The sequence below is a fragment of the Salvelinus namaycush genome, chromosome 9 (genome assembly GCF_016432855.1).
Source record: "Salvelinus namaycush isolate Seneca chromosome 9, SaNama_1.0, whole genome shotgun sequence".
NCBI lineage: Eukaryota > Metazoa > Chordata > Actinopteri > Salmoniformes > Salmonidae > Salvelinus > Salvelinus namaycush.
Window position 1 is genome coordinate 40,595,199 of NC_052315.1, and position 22,359 is coordinate 40,617,557.

Consider the following 22,359-nt stretch of genomic DNA (forward strand, 5'->3'; position numbering starts at 1 on the left):
GCATTATTGCCGCTTCAACAGTTCTGGTTTGTGGCAGAGAAAACATCTCTCCAAGCTGTCTAGTAAAAAAGGTTTTTAATAAACATTAATTTCCTTTTACTACAGTTGTCTTTTGGTACACATGCACATGTGCACACTACATATGAAATCAATGTTGTTGTTGTTTCCTGTCTGTACAAATGTACTCTTTCAATCCATAGACTTACTTCGTCAACTTCCCTGTAAGGCTAAAAACTAGGTCACTCATGACTACAGCTGCTTTTTGGGTAATTACTTTTCTCTCAACCTCACTCCTTCCCACTCCTCCTTTTTGCCTCCGTACTAGAAGGATTACATTTCCCTAATTTCTCAAATGTGATGATAGGGCACTGGTAAGTGTGATTAAGTGTGCCCAGGGTAAGCTGGGATAGTCCCGTATTCATAAAGCACCTCGGAGTAGGAGTGCTGATCTAGGACCAGTTTTGCGTTCCAAATCATGACGAATAAAATGACAGACAGGAGGGACCTGATCCTAGGTCAGCGAGGATCTCTCGCTGACCTTCTTACTCTAAGATGCTTTGTAAATACAGGCCCAGGTGTATATATGTATATATATAAAGTCAGCACTGTGGAGGATCCATTCTGTTGAGGATGGGACAAGCTGCCTCTCTACCCTGCAGGAGAGGAACCACCTATGTCACAGAGCTCTATGAGTGGTTAAGGTAAGACTTGTATCTCATTTTATCTACATTCAAAATATAAATTTGTGTTTTAAAGATCTTAATTGATTGTTCTTTTAAGGACTTCTGAAGTTAAATATTGATTTTCTCTGGTTCATGAATGATGGCAATAAACTATAGGTGGGTTGGTTGTTTAGCAAAAAAAACTGATGAGTGCTCAGCTATGGGGCAACACAGACGCGGTTGGTTTAGATTGTTGACAACATGTAAACTATATTTTGTCTCCAATGTTAATTGAAAACATAAATAAATGTGCACAATGAGCACTTGTTGTCTCTCAAATACATTGTACAGTTGTTTTTTTTAGCTAGCCAGCAAATGCTTTGCCATATTAGCATATACTTGAAATCAGTCAAAACAGCTAAAAACAAGACGTGGTATCAAGAACATAAAACGAGCTACCTACGATTCACCACATGGCAGCTTCTGTCATTGTTGCTAGCTATCGGGTCATCCAGAATCACAACATCCCACAGACTTCTGCCCCATTGAAGTGTTCGCATCGTTTATAGATAACCACTTAGAAAAGTCACCATAAAAACCAAAGCCCATTCAACTAAAGGCAAGAAAAGCAATCTACTGTATTACACATTGAACCTCATGTAGATTTAGAAATCCATTGAACAGTTTAATGACAAAAGTATTTAAAATGATAAGTCTATTTCAGAAAATGACAGTGAAAAGGCAAATTGTACACTTCTGTTAAAAGTCTCAAATAGCTGCAATTGTTTGCAATTTTCCAACAATCTTTTGCTGGACGGCTTAAATAGAAGTGTCCTGAAATGGCTTCCACTGGGCACACACTGGTTGAATCAACGTTGTTTCCACATCATTACAATAACACGAGTTTGAACACACTGGAATAGACGCTGAATTGACGACAGTGCCCAGTGGGTCATCAGTGATAGTTTAGCCTAATTACCCTAACACTCACCTGCCAGGATATAAAGAAGCTTTCAGCCATATTAAACCACTCCAGGTTATTAAAGAGCCACTGTTGAAGCTGTTTTTTTTTACTTAGCTGTCTAAGGCACTGCATCTCAGTGCAAGAGGCGTCACTATAGTACCTGGTTTGAATCCAGGCTGCATCACATCCGGCCGTGATTGGGAGTCCCATAGGACGGCGCACAATTGTCCCAGCGTCGTCCGGGTTTGGCCGGGGGAGGCCGTCATTATAAATAATAATTTGTGAATGACTTACCTAGTTAAATAAATAAATAATAATACATGTAAATCCATTATTCACAATACAGCTGAGTCTATATCATTTTACACTGTTGATTGATGAGATATACTTTTATAATTAAGAGGAGTAAATCTTTTCGTTTTAAAACATTTCTGTCTGTTCTTTCTTTGGTTGTGTTTATTTGTGATAGAACATTTATGAATGAGTGCCCTAGTGGACTGATCACTCTGCATGAGTTCCGGAGACACTTCTGTAAGGGTACTGTGGGCAATGAGTCAGCTGAGTATGCAGAGCAGATATTCCGCACCTTGGATAATAATGGGGTAGGCACCAAAAACAAACTTTTCTCATCTTTAAGTCTTTACATTTACGTTTCTTATCTTTTAGTCTTTTCCGTCTTAAATCTGAAAAGCGTGAGCCATCCTTAAAACAGACTGCACATCAGCTCTATATAGGTGCACTATTATTGACATATTTCTTCACAAAATACTGGAAATTATTTACATTGTGTACCTGTGTAGTATCACACTAACTATTCTATAACAACATTGTATTAATATGTTGCTAGTAAGTTAGAAATGTACTGCAAATCATTTCCTGGTAATTGCATAGTAGTGGAATTAAACATGATTTGGTTATTGCACAAGTGGAATAGGGAACAGGCGTTACCACACAGCTATAAGGGAAACTTAATGTAAAGTTTTACTGGAATGCTTATCACTGTGTGTGAAACTGAGGTTCTGTGGTTATCCACAGGATGGGGTTGTTGACTTCCGGGAGTATGTGAAAGCCATCAGTATGCTGATTGAAGGTACCCCAGTGGAGAAACTACGCTGGTCCTTTAAACTCTACGATAAAGACAAAGATGGAGCCATATCACGCAGGGAGATGCTGGAGATCATGCAGGTAGGTCCTAACCATAGATATACGATATAATACATTATATTTCATTATGTGGTTCCAACTGGAAGGTGCAATGCTAGGACACAGTGAGAGGATGCAAATTGAACAATGTTACTGTTCTTTACCTTTACTCAAAAAATCTTTGCTCAAGTTCAGATCACCTCTCAGGATAATTCATTACTGGAATTTGTGTGGCTGCTGTGGAAGCCTACTGGCACTGCATTGCACTGGCAGTGGCACTTGCCCTAGCTGCATTCATAGTAGACATAACTGTGCTTGTTGTTATTCAATAGATGGCGCTAGATGTCCAATTTCACAACAATCTGTATGGTCTTTGTTTACAGGCTGTGCACAAGATGAGCGTGGCAGCCTCACTCACCAAGCCTAACCCGCTTACAGCTGAGGAGTGCACCAACAGGATATTTGCAAGATTGGATAAAGACAACAATGGTGAGGACTGCACAGAAACCATTCCAAAACACACATAATCCTAATTTAAGGTTATAAAACCTTTAGCATCCTCAGATGGTTACCTATTGCTGCCGTTATTCTACTTCTACTGTAACCATCCAGCCCTGCCTTGAACTCTATGTTCTGGGACTTGTGATTGTATCTTAGTCTTGTGAGTGTGCAGCCAATACAAGGCTGTAAACATATTTTTTATTATTCTATTCTATTCAGCCATCATCAGCCTGGAGGAGTTCATCGAGGGGGCCCTGGATGATGAGTGGATAAGGGAGATGCTGGAGTGTGACCCCAACACTGTGAAGGTTGAGAGGCCCCCCAAGGGCCACATCTTGCTTGAGTAAGGACAGACAGAGAGGTGCTGTGGATCCAGAGTTTCGTTTCATTCTACCTTGGATGTCAGCTGATGAACTGAACTGGGCTGAGACAATATATGTAATCTAGCTATATTTGTAATGCTTCAAGTGTTTCCAAAAGCCAAAACTTAATCAAAGTGTTTTCATGGTGTTACAGGTCTTGAGCGCATTTCTATAGCCTACTACAATTTATGAACAAAATGCCATTCTATTAATTAGGTCTAAGATGTTTTTTTTTCTTACTTTGTGTAAGCTATACATATTTATTCGATTTTTTTGCAGTTTTATTCTGTCCTCACACTATTTAAAAAGGCTCATTAGTGTTTTCTAGCTGACATTTCTTTCACATTATGTAGTTTTACTCTGTCCTCTTGTATAACACCACTTATTTTAGCAGTGTCTGAGTCTGAGACATAATACAAGCCAAATAAAATGTGTGGGAAATGGCATCTTAGTTATCCCTTATATTTATGAGCAGAAAGAAGGACGATAAAACACTGAAACTTGTAAAGTAATGATGAAATACATTTACAGACAATTTCACTTAGGCTACTTCTGTGCCCCCTTCAGACCACATGGGAACATCTTGCTTTTTCAAAGTTGATTGGCAGGCACCTCCCAAACACGGAAAAGATCCCAGAGAAATTACTCTTCCCAAACCAATCCAATCGGGGGCGGGGCGGGGCGGGATGTACATGCAATGACGTTTCCACTTTCCAACTTTCCACTCAACTCCCATTTTTGACATGGCGTAGGGAAGAGGCAGCGCAGCGGGCAGGCATTGTAGCGGGAAAACCGTGATCAGTTGATAAAGTAGAGGAATTTCTATGTTTTTATTTCAGTAGGTTGATATACATTTGCAAGTTGTAACTAAGAGTCAAGCAAAGTTTAGGTAAGTGCGACATTTACGCAGTTTTGCATCCATCTAACTCTGTCATATTGCGTAGCGTCTGCTGTGATTCAACGCAGAAGTTGGCAACAACGTAGACAGACGTTGTAATGTTAATTTTATCCATCTCATTCTAATCTTTGCCATTTTAATCATGACATTGTTGCAATATTATCTTTGCACGTTGATTTATTTGCCAGGGAACTTGTCTAAATCATTTTCGAGTAATTGCTTCTACAGTTATTTGCCTTCAGACAGCATGTATTTTGATCCGGTGAATGCATTTAGCCTACGTTAAAGGAGTTTGTTCCAGTGAAAAGTTATAATAATTAAAACCTAAGATACAATGTAGTCAGCAACGTGGCTTGTCCCTACATTGCTTTTGTTAGGTTTGAAGTATTATAACATTTCACTACAGACAGCTACAGACAGCTTTGAGATGCTTTCAAACACTTGCTGCCATTCATCAATAGCATGTTAACGATTTCGCAACACAGACAGCAGTGTTTTTACAGATTGCCACGAATGTTCTCACCCAGATTCAGCTTGATAAATAGTTTTCTCTAACCTTACAGGGTAGAGTTTACAGACCTAGACACTGAATCTCAACTGTAACTAATGCTTTTCGTGGTTTGTTTTGGTTGATTGCTCATTTCTCCAATCCAGACAGTAGTCAAGTCAACTGTGATATTGACATTTTCTATTCTGTTATATATTTTTAACATCTGTTTGTTAATATTTCTGCATTGGCTTTTCGGGGAGAGAATGCATCTCAAAAGGAGGCTACTGCAGCTAATAGCCAACTAGTCAAAGACAACACATTTTGTTGTTGTCACTCACAGATGTTGGGCAAATTGAGGTAATGATTAGTTTGCCCCTTGTTCAGAGCACTGGTCTCCTTCGTTCTTTTCCCACAGATGTTCAACCCTGGTTCAAAAGTCAGGGGAGCCCTTCATGTCAGAGGTTGTTCTCCTCTACACAATAGCAAATAGAAGTCGATGGTAAAATCAATCAGTTCAATGGCGTCATTGGTATGTTCTCTTCTTATCCGGCATAGGTTACTTGGCCTTTGACTATGACCTGTTCTAGAGAGGGCCAAATTGGAATGCTATTTTTGTATTCCAAACTTGAACAACTGCTGAGTAATGGTAAAATAATGTCATTCATGCTGCCTAAAAGAGTAGCTATAAGTCCTCCAACCAGCTGAACAAGGCATGCATGTGGCGAAACAGACACTTCAGAACTCACTTAAAAAATGTGTTCAGATGCTTGTCATCACATTCAAACTATTTATTTTAGCTCACAGCTGCCTCTGATTTTCTCTGAAACTTCATACTTTTTTGTTGTAGCTCTTGTCTTGCACCATGTGCACATAAAAATGCCATAGAGGTGCAGTATTTTTTACAGTAAACTAAGCTATATATAGACATAGGGGAAGGCCCCTTTGGTCATTCGTTTTTAACCATTCATATAGTTGTGTGGGGTATAAAATGTGTGATATATTTTGCCCCCTCACCCAGACCAGGTTTGAAATAGCTGGGAGTTTATTTCAGATCAGCCAGCGTGCTAGAGGCTGCCTGCCCTGGATTGCTCAAATGCATCTGCTGCCTATGGAGAATACGAATGCCATGATCACATGCAGGTGGGAATAACTCTGGACAGCTCTGAACTTGAGGACATCACATCACAGGTGTAAATAGCAACTTGTTGCCATACTGGAACTGTGTGTGTGGCACGTACATTGACATATATAAATGGGGCATTTACAATAGAGAAATATACTAAAGAAAATCACATGTTGATTGATTGGGGAACAAAGTGTACAGTAAATACAGCTAGACCACAGCTAATACTGCATACTAAAATAAGGTGCTGAATAGCAAGAGCATGGCATGAAGTGAAAAAACAACTTTTCTGACAGTCAAGATCCAGGTAACCTCTAGTGCGCTGTCACGTAATATCGTGATTACCTTCTCTGTCATTCATCCTCAGTACAGCAGTCTGTCTTTGCTATTTCCTGTGCTGGGGAGTACATTCCTTATTTGAGCTAAGAGGAGAAGATCATAGGGTAAAGCTAGGCGCAGAGTGGGTCAAGCAGACTCAGTTCTCTGTTGTAAATGGGGCATAACCCATGTGGTTGAAAAGGGGATTAGTCAAGGCATATGACTCAAGAAATGAAATCCTATGAGGAAAAGTCAAGCGTATCTATGAGGAACGTCTTTGGTGGATCCAGCTCTGACTGAATCAGATGTTTATGATTGAGTATCGTTAGATTTTCTATTATTTTACCATTGAAAGGATAAACAGTACTGTCCCTCCCTCCCTGGCTGTCTGGCAGAATACTGTGCTGCACACATGGGGATCGGTGCCAAGATTGTAAATTCCTCTCTCCCATGCGGAGCTCTTTATTGCCAGAGAACCAACACATAGCAATGCATTTCAGCTTAGTCTCTTGGGATTCAGAGCCAGCTCCCAGAGTTGCATGGCTGCCATAAATGCTTATTTTCTTCCCAGACGAGTGGCCCTCAGGCCGGTGTTTTTCTGAAGCATGTGCCAAGAGAGGGTTTTCTCTCTGTTAGTCAGGCAGGCAGAGTTCAGCATAGGACAGGGGTTTGTATGCTGTGCTCATCAGGGCACGCAGGGGAAAACGTTTTAAAACGCTAAGCAACTGAAATGAAAATGAGCGTTTCTTGTTGTCCAGGTTGTCCCTTCTTGTTTTAGTCCATTTTCTTCCGTTTGGTGCTGAATGAATATGACCCAGGATGAGCTTGGTGCTCTGTGGTGTGCAGAGGATGGGTTGTAATGCTTTCTCAGCCTGAAGGGCCCAAAGCTGCTGGATCTGAAAAGCCATTAGTGAGAGGATTACATGCCTGAAGTTGCTTCTTGAGGACAATAGTGTTTGTGAGTGACTGTTGAGCAATGTTTTTACTCAGTACAGTAGGTCTGAAAAGCATATTCAATCAGACAACTGCCATTACTGTGCAGTGTTGTGGCTTGTCATTGTGATTTCTTTGCAACTGTTCCTACAGTCTTTCTGTGTTTGACAGTTCAAACCCCCTTCAGCATCAACAACAGCTGATCGTGTGTCTTCTTGCACTTAGTAGTTATGGAACACACTAGGTGTTTCTCAATATGCATGCTACCGTGCACCACACTCTCATGCTCCTAGTGCATTCTCCGAGGATGTTCTCTTGAGTACGTTCTTGTGTGGAGAACGCATTAAACATTACATTTGAGAAGCATTCGTACTCCTCCAACTGTATTACCTCACTCTGCACCTCCCCATTCACTGGGTCGCTAGATAGCAATTCTTTGTAGCTAGCCAGCCAGCCAGCCCTATTGACTTGCTATGGACTTACCCATTCACTGAACCTTCTTCCAGCCAGGACAATGGCAACAATAGTCAAAATAAGATATACACAAAGCAAATGTTTCACTTCACAACTATCAGCTAGCTATATGTGAATCGTAATAAAGTACCTAACCAGATAGTTTAACAGGAAAAAATGACCTAAAACGAATGTTATGCAAGGTAGATGTCAATTCTTTGTGGGTAGTTGGAGTGTATACTGTCTCGCTTAAGCTCAAATAATGTCGGCCATTGATTTCCAGAAATCTTGCGTAAATCTTTGTGGTTGGGTCATATTTCTGGGCATACTTTCAGTTGAAGCTTGCATTGATGCATGCTTCAAAATATGTACAAACTGAGTACGCATTCGAGAAGTGCCCGCCGTGTGCCGTTTCGCATACTTTCATTTGACCCTCCCGTGCTCCAATTTGCGTGTTTGGAGAATGGTAGTATGCATTTTGAGAAACACCCGCTGAGCCTTGATATGGTTTGCTACTGAACTCATCTTTTCAGACATCCTTTTGAACGTTCCGGTTCGATATAAAGATGCGTTACCTCAATACCTTACAGAGGCTTAGACGACTTTAAAATGATTTCAAATAGTATTTGAACCCATGTCTTGTAAAGGCTGGCTGCAGACAGTTGTTAATGAGCGATGAGTGGAACATAGCTGCAGAGTAAGCATTACCGCCATTAAGCATGCTTTCTTAGGAAGTCTTGTCGAATTTGTTTAGCTGTTGCGTACACAGCACTAACACATTGAATGCATAGAGGCCTTGGAGGATGATTTAATGTCAGAACCGCTCAGATGAAAGTGTTCAGACATGATTCCTGAACTTGTGAACTTAAAGTGGATGACAAGTGGGCAGCAGGCTTCAGAGCAGTGAGCACATCTGGTGTGGAGATGCCTGTCTGTTGGAAGTGTGAGGGGCCAAGTGTTTGGCAGGTGTCAGCCAGGCAGGCCACTATTTGTCTTCAGGGATGTGCTGAAATAGTGGTTTGAGTTGGGCTACATCACAGATTGTGTCTTTGACTTTGATTGAATTGCATCATGAGACATTGTAAACAACTTGCTCCCGCAGAAACGATGCAGGACATGTGCAGTCTTAGCTGTGGATTGTTACGGCTGTTGGTTCTGTGATGTTGTGGCTTATTAGAGTTTAGCCTTACTGTTAATTGTCCTGATTCTAGTTTTTCCATGGTTCCTCCAATGCACAGTGAGAGCACTGCTATCACTAATAGCATATTTGCCTCGACCTTTCATGGTCTTTCTGGATTGGGCTGAGTCAAGTGCAGTCTACCATCTCATTTTGTTTGTCTGACATGTGAAGAGACAAAATAAAAGCAGACTTGTGGACAAATTCCACCTTGAGACAAGTCAAGTTAATTCTCCACTTGCTCTCTGTGATCTCTGAAGCTTTGAATGTCTGCAGCTTAGGCTACATCAGTGAAGATGCAACTTCTTACAAATAAACAGGACTGACTTTTGTTTTATGCTTTATTGACAGGTTGTGTCACTGATGTTGATTGTCTTTGGCTCTGTGATATGATTTAGTCCTATTTTTGGCCACCTGAGTTTTGGATTATTGCTTTTGAAATTACTTCAACCATGGGCCTAATACAAATCCAAACTATTTAGAAATGCGTATGCTTCTGAAAGTTAATCATTTTAGAGTTACCAGAAACTCTGGAATTACATTTCAGGGGGAGATTAAAGGGTTTTAGACTCTTGGAAGTATTTAAAGTCATTCAGAGGATTTCTGTCAAACTTGCTGATTAGCCCCAAATTACAGTGCCTTCAGAAGTATTCACACCCCTTGACATTTATCACATTTTGTTGTAAGAGCCTGAATTTAAAATGGATTAAATTGAGATTTTCTGTCAATGACCTACACACAATACCCCATCCATGTCAAAGTGGAATTATGTTTAGAATTTTTTAATTCTTTATTAAAAACTGAAAGGTCTTGCATCAATAAGTATTCAACCACTTTATGGCAAGCCTACAGTGCATTCGGAAAGTATTCACCTTTGGCAGTGATTACAGCCTCAAGTCTTCGACCTCCCGGGTGGCGCAGTGGTCTAGGGCACTGCATCGCAGTGCTAGCTGCGCCACCAGAGTCTCTGGGTTCGCGCCCAGGCTCTGTCGCAGCCGGCCGCAACCGGGAGGTCCGTGGGGCGACGCACAATTGGCATAGCGTCGTCCGGGTTAGGGAGGGTTTGGCCGGTAGGGATATCCTTGTCTCAGTATGTAATGTAAATTTAATAAAATGTATGCACTCTACTGTAAGTCGCTCTGGATAAGAGCGTCTGCTAAATGACTAAAATGTAAAAAATGTAAATGTCTTTTGGGGTATGATGCTACAAACTTGGCACACCTTGTCCCGAAGCCACTCGTGCATTGTCTTGGCTGTGTGCTTAGGGTCGTTGTCCTATTGGAAGGTGAGCCTTCGCCCCAGTCTGAGGTCCTGAGTGTTCTGGAGCAGGTTTTCATCAAGGATCTCTCTTTACTTTCCCTCGATCCTGACTAGTCTCCCAGTCCCTGCCGCTGAAACATCCCCACAGCATGATGCTGCCACCACCATGCTGCGCCGTAGGGATGGTGCCAGTTTTCCTCTAGACGTGACGCTTGGCATTCAGGCTAAAGAGTTCAGTCTGGGTTTCATCAGACCAGAGAATCTTGTTTCTCATGGTCTGAGAGTCCTTTAGGTGCCTTGTGGCAAACTCCAAGCGGGCTGTCATGTGCCTTTTACTGAGGAGTGGCTTCCGTCTGGCCACTCTACCATAAAGGCCTGATTGGTGGAGTGCTGCAGAGATGGTTGTCCATCTGGAAGGCTCTCTCATCTCCACAGAGGAACTCTGGAGATCTGTCAGAGTGAATATCAGGTTTTTGGTCACCTCCCTGATCAAGGCCGTTCTCCCCCGAATGCTCAGTTTGGCCAGGAGGCCAGCTCTAGGAAGAGTCTAGGTGGTTCCAAACTTCTTCCATTTAAGAATGGTGGAGGGCACTGTGTTCTTGGGGACCTTCAATGCTGCAGGCATTTTTTGATACACTTCCCTAGATCTGTGCCTTGACACGATCCAGTCTCAGAGGTCTACGGACAATTCCTTCGACTTCATGGCTTGGTTTTTGCTCTGACATGCACGGTCAACTGTGGGACCTTTCCAATCAGGCCTGATCAACGACGAGACAGAGACCTGGCCGTGTGGTACCAGGACAACAACCTCTCCCTCAACGTGATAAAGACAAATGAGATGATTGTGGACTACAGGAAAAGGAAGACCAAGCACGCCCCCATTCTCATCGACAGGGCTGTAGTGGAGCAGGTTGAGAGCTTCAAGTTCCTTGGTGTCCACATCACCAACAAACTAACATGGTCCAAGCACACCAAGACAGTCGTGGAGAGGGCATGACAAAACAGGAGACTAAAAAGATTTGGCATGGGTCCTCAGATCCTCAAAAGGTTCTACAGCTGTACTATTAAGAGCATCCTGACTGGTTGCATCACTGCCTGGTATGGCAACTGCTCGGCCTCCGACCGCAAGGCACTACAGAGGGTAGTGCGAATGACCCAGTACATCACTGGGGACCAGCTTCCTGCCATCCAGGATCTCTAATCCCAGGTGGTGTCAGAGGAAGGCCCTAAAAATTGTCAAAGACTCTAACCACCCTAGTCATAGACTGTTCTCTCTGCTACCGCACGGCAAGCGGTACCGAAGCGCCAAGTCTAGGTCCAAGAGGCTTCTAAGCAGCTTCTACCCTCAAGCCATAAGACTCCTGAACATCAAATGGCTCCCCAGACTTTTTGCATTGCCCTGCACCCCCTCTTTTACACTGATGCTACTCAGTTATTATCTATGCATAGTCACTTTAATAACTCTACCTACATGTACATATTACCTTGACTTACTGGTGCCCTCGCACATTGACTCTGTACCGGTACCCCCTGTATATAGCCTCGCTATTGTTATTTTACTGGTGCTCTTTAATTATTTGTAACTTTTATTTCTTATTCTTATTTTTTCTTTTAAGTATTATTATAATTTTTTTATATTGTTAAACTGCATTGTTGGTTAGGGCTTGTAAGTAAGCATTTCACTGTAGGGTCTACACCTGTTGTATTCGGCGTATGTGACAAATTGATTTGAAATATACACTGGAGTTGCTAACCAAGACGACATTGAATGGCCTAGTTACAGTTTTGACTTAAATCTGCATGAAAATCTATGGCAAGATTTGAAAATGGCTGTCTATAACTGATCAACAACCAACTTGACAGAGCTTGAAGAATTTTTTGAAAGAATAATGTGCAAATATTGTACAAACCAGGTGTGCAAAGCTCTTATACCTTGACTACACCGCTCGCGTTGCAAATAAATGTAGGAATCTATGTTATTCAATTATTGCACCCCCACTGCTCGCGCGCGTCAATGTGCGTCTGCGTTGCCAAGGGCTAAAATAGAAGTCATTCCTATTTCTGATGCAGATCGCGCTGCAAGTCCTGCCTCTCCCCATCTCCTCATTAGTTTATAGAAGCAGGTACCCATGTGCCATCTCCTCATTGGTTATACCCACGTGGGTCATTGAAAGACGAATTGTGTTGCCGGTTGTCGTGGTAATACTATGAAAGTTTAGATGCCAATCACCATATAAGTTCAAAGATGATAAAGCCTGGAAGGAGGAGAGATGACTAGAAACGATTCGGTTGACCGTTTTATGTGTGGATTAATTGTCGGAGTAGAGGACCTTATGCATTTCAGGTAAAATAACAACCTAATGTTTATATCCCAGGACAAATTAGCTAGCAACAGCAAGCTAGCTAAATAGGACAAATTAGCTAGCAAGTGCAAGCTAGCTAGCTAAATTGCCATACATGTTTAATGCTTTTCGACCTGTTCCCAAAATAATGTCATTGGTTCAGAGTTTGTTTTGATATTTTAACCTGCGTATCGTGATCGCGTTTGGTGTAGGGGGACAAAATACATTTATGCACGATGTCGCACGTGCGCAGCCGGTTTGGGTTCCGTGTTAGACTTAGTCATCTTTGGCAGCGATTACAGCTGTAACGTATTGACTCAGGGGTGTGAATACCTATGTTTATGAGGTATTTCATTTTTAATAAATCTGCAAACATTTCTAAAAACATGTTTTCACTTTTTCATTATGGGTTATGGTGTGTAGATGGGTAAGAAATCAATTGAATCAATTTTGAATTCAGGCTGTAACAACAAAAAGTTGGAGAAGTCAAGGGTTATGAATACTTTCTGAAGGCACTGTAACAATTTTTCCGGGCGAACAAATAGTTATTTTGGAGGTGACTGCAACTATTGAATACAGATCCTAAAAATGACTACTTTTCTAAACTATTTGAATACATATCTCAGAAAGTAACTACTTTTGAAAATGAACCAGTCAAAAGTTTGCACATACCTACTCATTCCAGGGTTTTTCTTTATTTTTACTATTTTCTACATTGTAGAATAATAGTGAAGACAGCAAAACTATGAAATAACACACATGGAATCATGTAGTAACCAAAAAAGTGTTAAACAAGTCAAAATATTTAATATTTGAGATTCTTCAAAGTAGCCAACACTAGCCTTGATGACAGCTTTGCACACTCTTGGCATTCGCTCAACCAGATTCATGAGACATTTCAATTGACAAGTGTGCGTTGTTCAAAGTGAATTTGTGGAATTTATTTCCTTATTGCGTTGGAACCAATCAGTTGTGTTGTGACAAGGCAGGGGTGGTATACAGAACATGGCATATTTGAGCTGTTCTTGCCATAATAAGGCTGCGAGAAACGACAGTCCATAATTTCTTTAAGACATGAAGGTCAGTCAATCCGGAAAAAAAACATCAAGCACTATGATGAAACTGGCTCTCATGAGAACCACCACAGGAAATGAAGACCCAGAGTTGCATCTGCTATAGAGGCTAAGTTCATTAGAGTTACCAGCCTAAGAAATTGCAGCCCAAATAAATGCTTCAGAGTTCAAGTAACAGACGCATCTCAACATCAACTGTTCAGAGGAGACTGCATGAATCAGGCTTTCATGGTCGAATTGCTGCAAAGAAACCATTACTAAAGGACACCAATAATAAGAAGACATGCTTGATTCCATGAGCAATGAACATTTAGACCAGTGGAAATATGTCCGTTGGTCTGATGAGTCCAAATTTTAGATTTTTTTGTTTCAACTGCCGTGTCTTTGTGAGACGCAGAGTAGGTGAACGGATCTATGCATGTGTCGTTCCCACCGTGACGCGAGGAGGTGGGATGGTGTGGGGGTGCTTTGCTGGTGACACTTGGTGATTTATTTAGAATGTGAGGCACACTTAACCAGCATGGCTACCGCAGCATTCTGCAGAGAGATGCCATCCCATCTGGTTTGGGCTTAGTGGGACTATCATTTGTTTTTCAACAGAACCATGACCCAACACACCTCCCAGGCTGTGTAAGGGCTATGTGACCAAGCAGGAGAGTGATGGAGTGCTGCATCAGATGACTTGGTCTCCACAATCACCCGACCTCAAAACAATTGAGATGGTTTGGGATGAGTTCAACCGCAGAGTGAAGGAAAAGCAGCCAACAAGTGCTCAGCATACATGGGAACTCCTTCAAAACTGTTGGAAAAGCATTCCAGGTGAAGCTGATTGAGAGAATGCCAAGAGTGTGCGAAGGATGGCTACTTTGAAGAATCTCAAATATAAAATATATTTTTATTTGTTTAATACTTTTTTTGTTGGTTACTACATGATTCCATATGTGTTATTTCATAGTTTTGATCTTTTCACTATTATTCTACTATGTAGAAAATAGTAAAATAAATAAACCCTGAAATGAATAAGTGTGTCCAAACTTTTGACTGGTATATATTTGACTACCAGCCTGAAACTATTGGATTGGTTGCCTTCAACTAATGGCAGGTTTGTATCTGCAACTGCATGTGTAAGATAGAAATATAATGAATAGATCACCCACAATACCCTATACTATTCCAATCTATCAGTCATATTGGATCTACACAATACATTTCCATTCTCCTGAATGTCCATTGCCCCAGGTGTACATAATCAAGTAAAATCAATTAACACATTTATTTTGTACATACAGTTGAAGTCAGACGTTTACATACACTTAGGTTGGAGTCATGAAAACTTGTTTTTCAACCCCTCCACAAATTTCTTGTTTACAAACTATGGTTTTGGCAAGTCGGTTAGGACATCTACTTTGTGCATGACACAAGTAATTTTTCCAACAATTGTTTACAGACAGATTATTTCACTTATAATCCACTGTATCACAATTCCAGTGGTTCAGAAGTTTACATGCACTAAGTTGACTGTGTCTTTAAACAGCTTGGAAAATTCCAGAAAATTATGTCATGGCTTTAGAAACTTCTGATAGGCTAATTGACATCATTTGAGTCAATTGAAGGTGTACCTGTGGATGTATTTCAAGGCCTACCATCAAACGCAGTGCCTCTTTGCTTGACATCATGGGAAAATCAAAAGAAATCAGCCCCCCAAAAAATTTGTAGATCTCCACAAGTCTGGTTCATTCTTGGGAGCAATTTCCAAACGCCTGAAGGTACCACGTTCATCTGTACAAACAATAGTACGCAAGTATAAACACCATGGGACCACGCAGCCGTCATACTGCTCAGGAAGGAGACGCGTTCTGTCTCCTAGAGATGAACGTACTTTGGTGCAAAAAGTGCAAATCAATCCCAGAACAACAGCAAAGGACCATGTGAAGATGCTGGAGGAAACTGGTACAAAAGTATCTATATCCACAGTAAAATGAGTCCTATATCGACATAACCTGAAAGGCCGCTCAGCAAGGAAGAAGCCACTGCTCCAAAACCACCATAAAAAAGCCAGACTACGTTTTGCAACATTTTGCAACATGAGGACAAAGATCGTACTTTTTGGAGAAATGTTCTCTGGTCTGATGAAACAAAAATAGAACTGTTTGGCCATAATGACCATCGTTATGTTTGGAGGAAAAAGGGGGAAGCTTGCAAGCCGAAGAACACCATCCCAACCGTGAAGCACGGGGGTGGCAGCATCATGTTGTGGGGGTGCTTTGCTGCAGGAGGGACTGGTACTTCACAAAATAGATGGCATCATGAGGAAAGAAAATGATGTGGATATATTGAAGCAACATCTCAAGACATCAGCTTGGAAGTTAAAGCTTGGTCGCAAATGGGTCTTCTAAATGGACAATGACCCCAAGCATACTTCCAAAGTTGTGGCAAAATGGCTTAAGGACAACAAAGTCAAGGTATTGGAGTGGCCATCACAAAGCCCTTAACTCAATCGCATAGAAGATTTGTGGGCAGAACTGAAAAAGTGTGTGTGAGCAAGGAGGCCTACAAACCGGACTCAGTTACACCAGCTCTGTCAGGAGGAATGGGCCAAAATTCACCTAACTTATTGTGGGAAGCTTGTGGAAGGCTACCTGGAACATTTGACCCAAGTTAAACAATTTAAAGGCAATGCTACCAAATACTAATTGAGTGTATGTAAACTTCTGACCCACTGGGAATGTGATGAAAGAAATAAAAGTTGAAATCAATAATTCTCTCTACTATTATTCTGACATTTCACATTCTTAAAATAAAGTGGTGATCCTAACTGACCTAAAACAGGGAATGTTTACTAGGATTAAATGTCAGGAATTGTGAAACTGAGTTTAAATGTATTTGGGTAAGGTGTATGTAAGCTTCCGACTTCAACTGTAATTATATATAAGTTGATGCTCAACTACTGTATGACTCTTTCAACATGCCACTGAAAAGGTTGAAAGCTGCTATTAATTTTATTATACCTGCCAATACTGCAGAGTCATTTAAAGCCATTTGCAAATAACAAGTTGGATGCTTTTGTAATGGATGTGAAATGGCTAGCTAGTTAGCGGTGGTGCGCGCTAATAGCGTTTCAATCGGTTACGTCACTCGCTTTGAGACCTTGAAGTAGTGGTTCCCCTTGCTCTGCAAGGGCCGCGGCTTTTGTGGAGCGATGGGTAACGATGCTTCGTGGGTGACTGTTGTTGATGTGTGCAGAGGGTCCCTGGTTTGCGCCCGGGTCGGGGCGAGGGGACGGACTAAAGTTGAACTGTTACACTTTGCAAAAACATCTTTGAATATCCGTCTAAGGGTAAGTGTTCTTGTTTCAAACACATACTGTACCATTTTTGGGATAGTTTATTAATAATACAAACTAACATGATATTTCACCAACCTAGTTGATTCAAGAAGGCAGTTTTGTGATATTTAGTTTCTTTTCGACACTTAATAGACATTTATTTTGTTACTGTTAGCATTCTCAGTAAAACTTAACATGAATCTGTTCTTGTGCATGTTACAATACTTTGCTAATTGCATTTTAATACCCTAGTAATGAGCTGAGAGTTGTTACTACTGTACATGAGTAATAGTAACTTTCTTATACCACTTATGTAATTACTCCATTATTATGCAATTATAAAGCAATTTCCAACATCTTATGTAACAACACTGTTGATATTGTCATAATCCCAAAGTTACAACACGTACAAGAACTAGATGTCAAGTGTTACTGTATTTCCTGATGTCTCACTCATGAAATATATTTGTTAGTAATTTTGAAGCTGCCTAAGTGGTTTACTCAAATGTTGAGGTGATTCCATGTCCCTCATGTATTTAATTGTAGGTTATTGGCTATATTCAGATTTATATCTAAGGGCCCTCCAAACCATGTGCTTATGATCATATATTTAGACTAATTTAATTGACTTGTTTTTGGTTTTCCATCAAATATTTGGCGGCCGTCAAATACATATTTGTTTGATTTCAAATAACTTGCATATATTCAAATGCCTTCAAATATGATTAGTTTTTCTGAGACCTGTATTTGAATATCAAAGAAAAAAGTTGCCTTTTAGTTGAAACTCTATATGAACTATATTCGACTACCTCAAGATTTTGAAAAGTTTGTATTTTCAAATAAACCACAACTTTTTTCTGCCCAGGTCTGGTGCCAAGTAGTCGGACGAGTATTGTAACGGATATGAGCAATTGTCCTGATACAATTATGATCAGTGTTGATCAGGAACGCCTCTGGGTGACGGCAAACTTGTCTGCCCACTGCAGATTGAGGACACAGACACACACACCCCTCTGCACGCTGTTATTAATCTGCATCTTGTTTAAATCTATAAACATGCAGGGAGAATATTTTGCCAACCTCCTAGTTAGGCATATTAAAACACTTCAGTGTTTTACGATCACGAGTATCATCCGATCCGACTATCAACTGCCATTACGGATACAATTACGAATATGAGTATGGCCAGGTCGACACACCCCTAGTAAGGCAACAGCCGGTGAAGGAAAGCTCTCAGGAGTCTGTGACTCAGGAATAGAGTTTCACAGGCTCTGGAGAACACTGCACTGTGTGAGTGGGTCAGTGGGATGATTGAAGTGGGCAGGACCATATCGACTCAAATCGTAAAGCAGTGTCCTAACATGCTGGACAGTTAAACTGATGGACTGATTCATTTTGAATGTAATTTTGACATAGAAAAGGCCTGTATTGTTACTTGCATTGATGATTGTCAGAGCTGATATCGTGTGTGTGTGTGTGTGCGTGCGTGCGCAGCCTTTTGATCGGGAAGCTAGACTGAAAGAATGGCCCTGCTGTGCTTTTTTGGCATTTGTCCAATCTACGGCCCAGAAGATGTTTCCTCACTGGTCTCCAAAACAAAGTGTCCAGTGTCCATAGCGGTAGCTCACTCAGTGTCAATAAGTAGGGTAAATGTCTTTAGTTCTTATTCTAAATGTGTCCAATGACCCACACCTGACAGGGTTACCCAGGGAACACAGGAAGGGCTGAACTTTGGCCAACATTTCACCCCACCCCATTTGGATGTGAATATGAACCCCACCTCCTGCCTGTATTAAAACAACTGTATCCGTGTTTGAATAGAAGCAACCACTATATGAGTGGGGAGAAAAGAAAAGGGGCTACTTGTGATGCTGCCTCACATTTAATTTTTTTGTTAAATCCTCCTTATGTGAGGGTCTTGCTCCAGCCAAAACGGTGTGCATTTTCTTTTTTATTATGAGTCTTAAAGATGTGCACCCGTGGAAAAAAAACAAAAAACTCCCTATTACTGATTGTTATGTGCAGTCTAATTCAACCTGGAGTACTTCTCACAACACTACATGTCTTCTCTTCCTGACCAAACCCTCTAACAGCTAAAATGTGTTATTTGAGAGTATTTTCTCCTTTCGTCCACTGAAGAATTTCCATCCCATTGCCTCTGTGCAGGCTGGGCGTAATTCCTGGGTGGATAGCTAATGAAATGACAGGCTTATCAACAGAGCTGCTCATTGAGGTTGTACAGTAGGGAGCTGCTGCTGAGGCTTTGGTTTAAGACTGCTCTGGATTTGCTACATTGCTGCTCAAAAGTTGTTTAAAAGTTTGCTACTGAATCTAAATATTTCAGGCTATTTGTATTAACCAACAGAGGAACATAGCCTATGCACATCTTCAAAACCTCACCATGATTCTGGTCCAGTAAAGCATACACTTACAGTGCCTTCAAAGTAGTCTTGACTTTTTACACATTTTGTTAGGTTAGACTTATTCTAGAATTGATTAAATTGTTTTATTTTCACCCTCATCAATCTACAGACAATACCCCATAATGACAAAGCAAAAACAGGTTTTTAAATGTTTTTTGCTCATTTATAAAAAATAAAAAACTGAAATATGACATTTACATAAGTATTCAGACCCTTTACTCAGTACATTGTTGAAGCACCTTTGGCAGCAATTACAGACTCGAGTCTTCTTTGGTATGACGCTACAAGCTTGGCACACCTGTATTTGGGGGGTTTCTCCCATTCTGCAGATCCTCTCAAGCTCTGTCAGGTTGGATGGGGAGCGTTGCTGCACAGCTATTTTCAGGTCTCTCCAGAAATGTTCAATCAGGTTCAAGTCCGGGCTCTGGCTGGACCACTCAAGGACATTCCGAGACTTGTCCCAAAGCCACTTCTGCGTTGTCTTGTCTGTGTGCTTAGGGTTGTTGTCCTGTTGGAAGGTGCACCTTTGCCCAAGTCTGAGGACCTGAGCTCTCTGGAGCAGGTTTACATCAAGGATCTCTCTCTACTTTGCACAATTCATCTTTGCCTCAATCCTGACTAGTCTCCCTGCAGCTGAAAAATATCCCCACAGCATGATGATGCTGCCCCCACCATGCTTCACCGTAGGGATGGTGCCAGGTTTCCTCCAGATGTGATGCTTGGCATTCAGGCCAAAGTTCAATCTTGGTTTCATCAGACCAGAGAATCTTGTTTTTAATGGTAAGAGTCTTTAGGAGCCTTTTGACAAAATCCAAGCGGCTGTCATGTACCTTTTACTGAGGAGTGGCTTCCTTCTTGTCACTACCATAAAGGCTTAATTGGTGGAGTGCTGCAGAGATGGTTGCCCTTCTGGAAGGTTATTCCATCTCCACAGAGGAACTTTGGAGATCTGTCAGAGTGACCATCGGGTTCTTGGTCACCTCCCTGACCAAGACCCTTCTCCTCCGGTTGCTCAGTTTGGCCGGGCGATCAGCTCTAGGAACAGTCTTGGTGGTTACAAACTTCTTCCATTTAAGAATGATGGAGGCCACTGTTCTTGGGGATCTTCAATGCTGCAGAAATGTTTTGATACCCTTCCCCAGATCTGTGCCTTGACACAATCCTGTCTCGGAGCTCTACGGACAATTCCTTCGACCTCATTGCTTGGTTTTTGCTCTGACATGCACTGTCAACTGTGGGACCTTTTTTATATAGACAGGTATGTTCCTTTCCAAATCATGTCCAATCAATTGAATTTACCACAGGTGGACTCCAATCAAGTTGTAGAACATCTCAAGGATGATCAGTGGAAACAGGATGCACCTGAGCTCAATTTCGAGTCTCATGGCAAAGGGCCTGAATACTTATGTAAATAAGGTATCTGTTTTTAATTTGGGAACATTTCTAAAAAACTTTTATCACTTTAATTATGGGGTGTTGTGTGTAGATTGAGGAAATGTTTTAAGTAATCCATTTTAGGATAATGCTTTAACGTAACAAAATGTGGAAAAAGTCTGAATACTTTCTGAAGGCACTGTGTATATAATGTGTATACTTGTAGGCAATAGGCATATCATGAATACACCGCAGTCATGAATGTATCAATTGTAGTGCTGAGCGATTGGTGCTTTTTGAAGTCGTTTCGATTATCAAAATAATGAATTTTTCTGTCCCTGTCAATCGTGCATTCTTCTCTCCCTCTCCGTGTCTGCCCCATACAGACTAGACAAGTAGGCATGCAATGGATTATGGTTATTGTACTTAATTACCATGTTTTCTGCATTAAACAATGTAGAATATTGGCCTGTTGGAAACTACAACCCCCTTCACATTGCACATTTCGGGCTTGATCTGATTTATCTCTCGAGAAACTGCATATTGAGATCACAGAAAAAAACAGAACAAAATGTAATTCAAATAATTGAACCAACGTTGGTCAGTTGTTAAAAAAATTATCACAATTTTGGTTAATCGCTCAGCACTAATCAATTGTCATTTCCTTCTTTTGTCCATTTTACTTTACATTGTTTTTCTGCCCTTGTATACACTCAGCGCCACTGTAATACTGTATTGTAGCTTTTTTATGCTGACTGACTGTGTTGCAGGGCTCTACGCTGACCTTTTTTTGCAAGGCGCACGTGTGGGCCTAAAATGTAGGCGCGCACAGATGTAGGCTCTCAATATAAAATTATTTAGGTAATAAAGCTAGAATCCTTCATTTTTCTTGGCGCTCTGGTGCTCCCAAATTAAAATTCCAGGTCGCAGAGCAAAATATTTTGGCTCAGATGCGAGTAAAATGGTCGCACTGTAGAGCCCTGTGTTGTGGAGAAAATTCCATGTCAGATGAAGACTAGCTATGGATGACCTTTCTCTAACTTGATGCTCCATTTGTCATGTCTCCACCATGACATTATTAACTGCAAGTCTGCACTTAAATATTCTACCCAACCATCTCATTTCATGACCGGCTATATTGTCAGAAGGCATGTTTGACTAAGAGGAATCCTTTAAGTTCTTATTGTATTCTTCTTGCATAGCTAGATGTCCAGCTAGATTTCTTGGCTGTGTCCTTGCATATTCTGGCTCTTGGCGATCTCATATAATGGCGTTTGTGTCAGCAAGCCAGTAATGAGATTTTCCTGTGAAGCACTGAGCCGACTTGATAAGAAAGCGTCACATTTTTATGCAGGGGTTTCCTCTACTCACTTCCTACCCTTTTAGACTCTAGCTTAGCCTCCCCAGGGTTTGTTTACATTTCATTATTTTATCTTTTGCTTTAAAATACGTCAATCTCTTTAAATGCTCTAGTGATGTAGTGATTCCATTTTTAAACTAAGTAGGTGTAAGTAGGCCTACGAGCCTATACTTATGAC

At 41.1% G+C, this 22,359-nt stretch overlaps 2 protein-coding genes across 3 annotated transcripts in view; both read left to right on the top strand.

Annotated features, from left to right (window-relative positions):
- The first annotated feature begins 630 nt into the window (after positions 1 to 630).
- Positions 631 to 3,617, top strand: LOC120053274 (guanylyl cyclase inhibitory protein-like). Its single transcript, XM_039000415.1, has 5 exons — positions 631 to 701; positions 2,096 to 2,228; positions 2,662 to 2,811; positions 3,153 to 3,258; positions 3,490 to 3,617. The coding sequence occupies exons 1-5, from the start codon at positions 631 to 633 to the stop codon at positions 3,615 to 3,617; spliced, it is 588 nt and encodes a 195-aa protein (XP_038856343.1).
- Positions 3,618 to 4,383: 766 nt separating this feature from the next.
- Positions 4,384 to 22,359, top strand: part of LOC120054067 (liprin-beta-1-like) — an 84,786-nt gene continuing 66,810 nt past the window's right edge. For both annotated transcript variants that reach the window (XM_039001440.1, XM_039001442.1), the window contains exon 1: positions 4,384 to 4,521. The gene's annotated coding sequence lies outside the window, so the exon portion shown is untranslated. The remainder of the gene's footprint in view (positions 4,522 to 22,359) is intronic.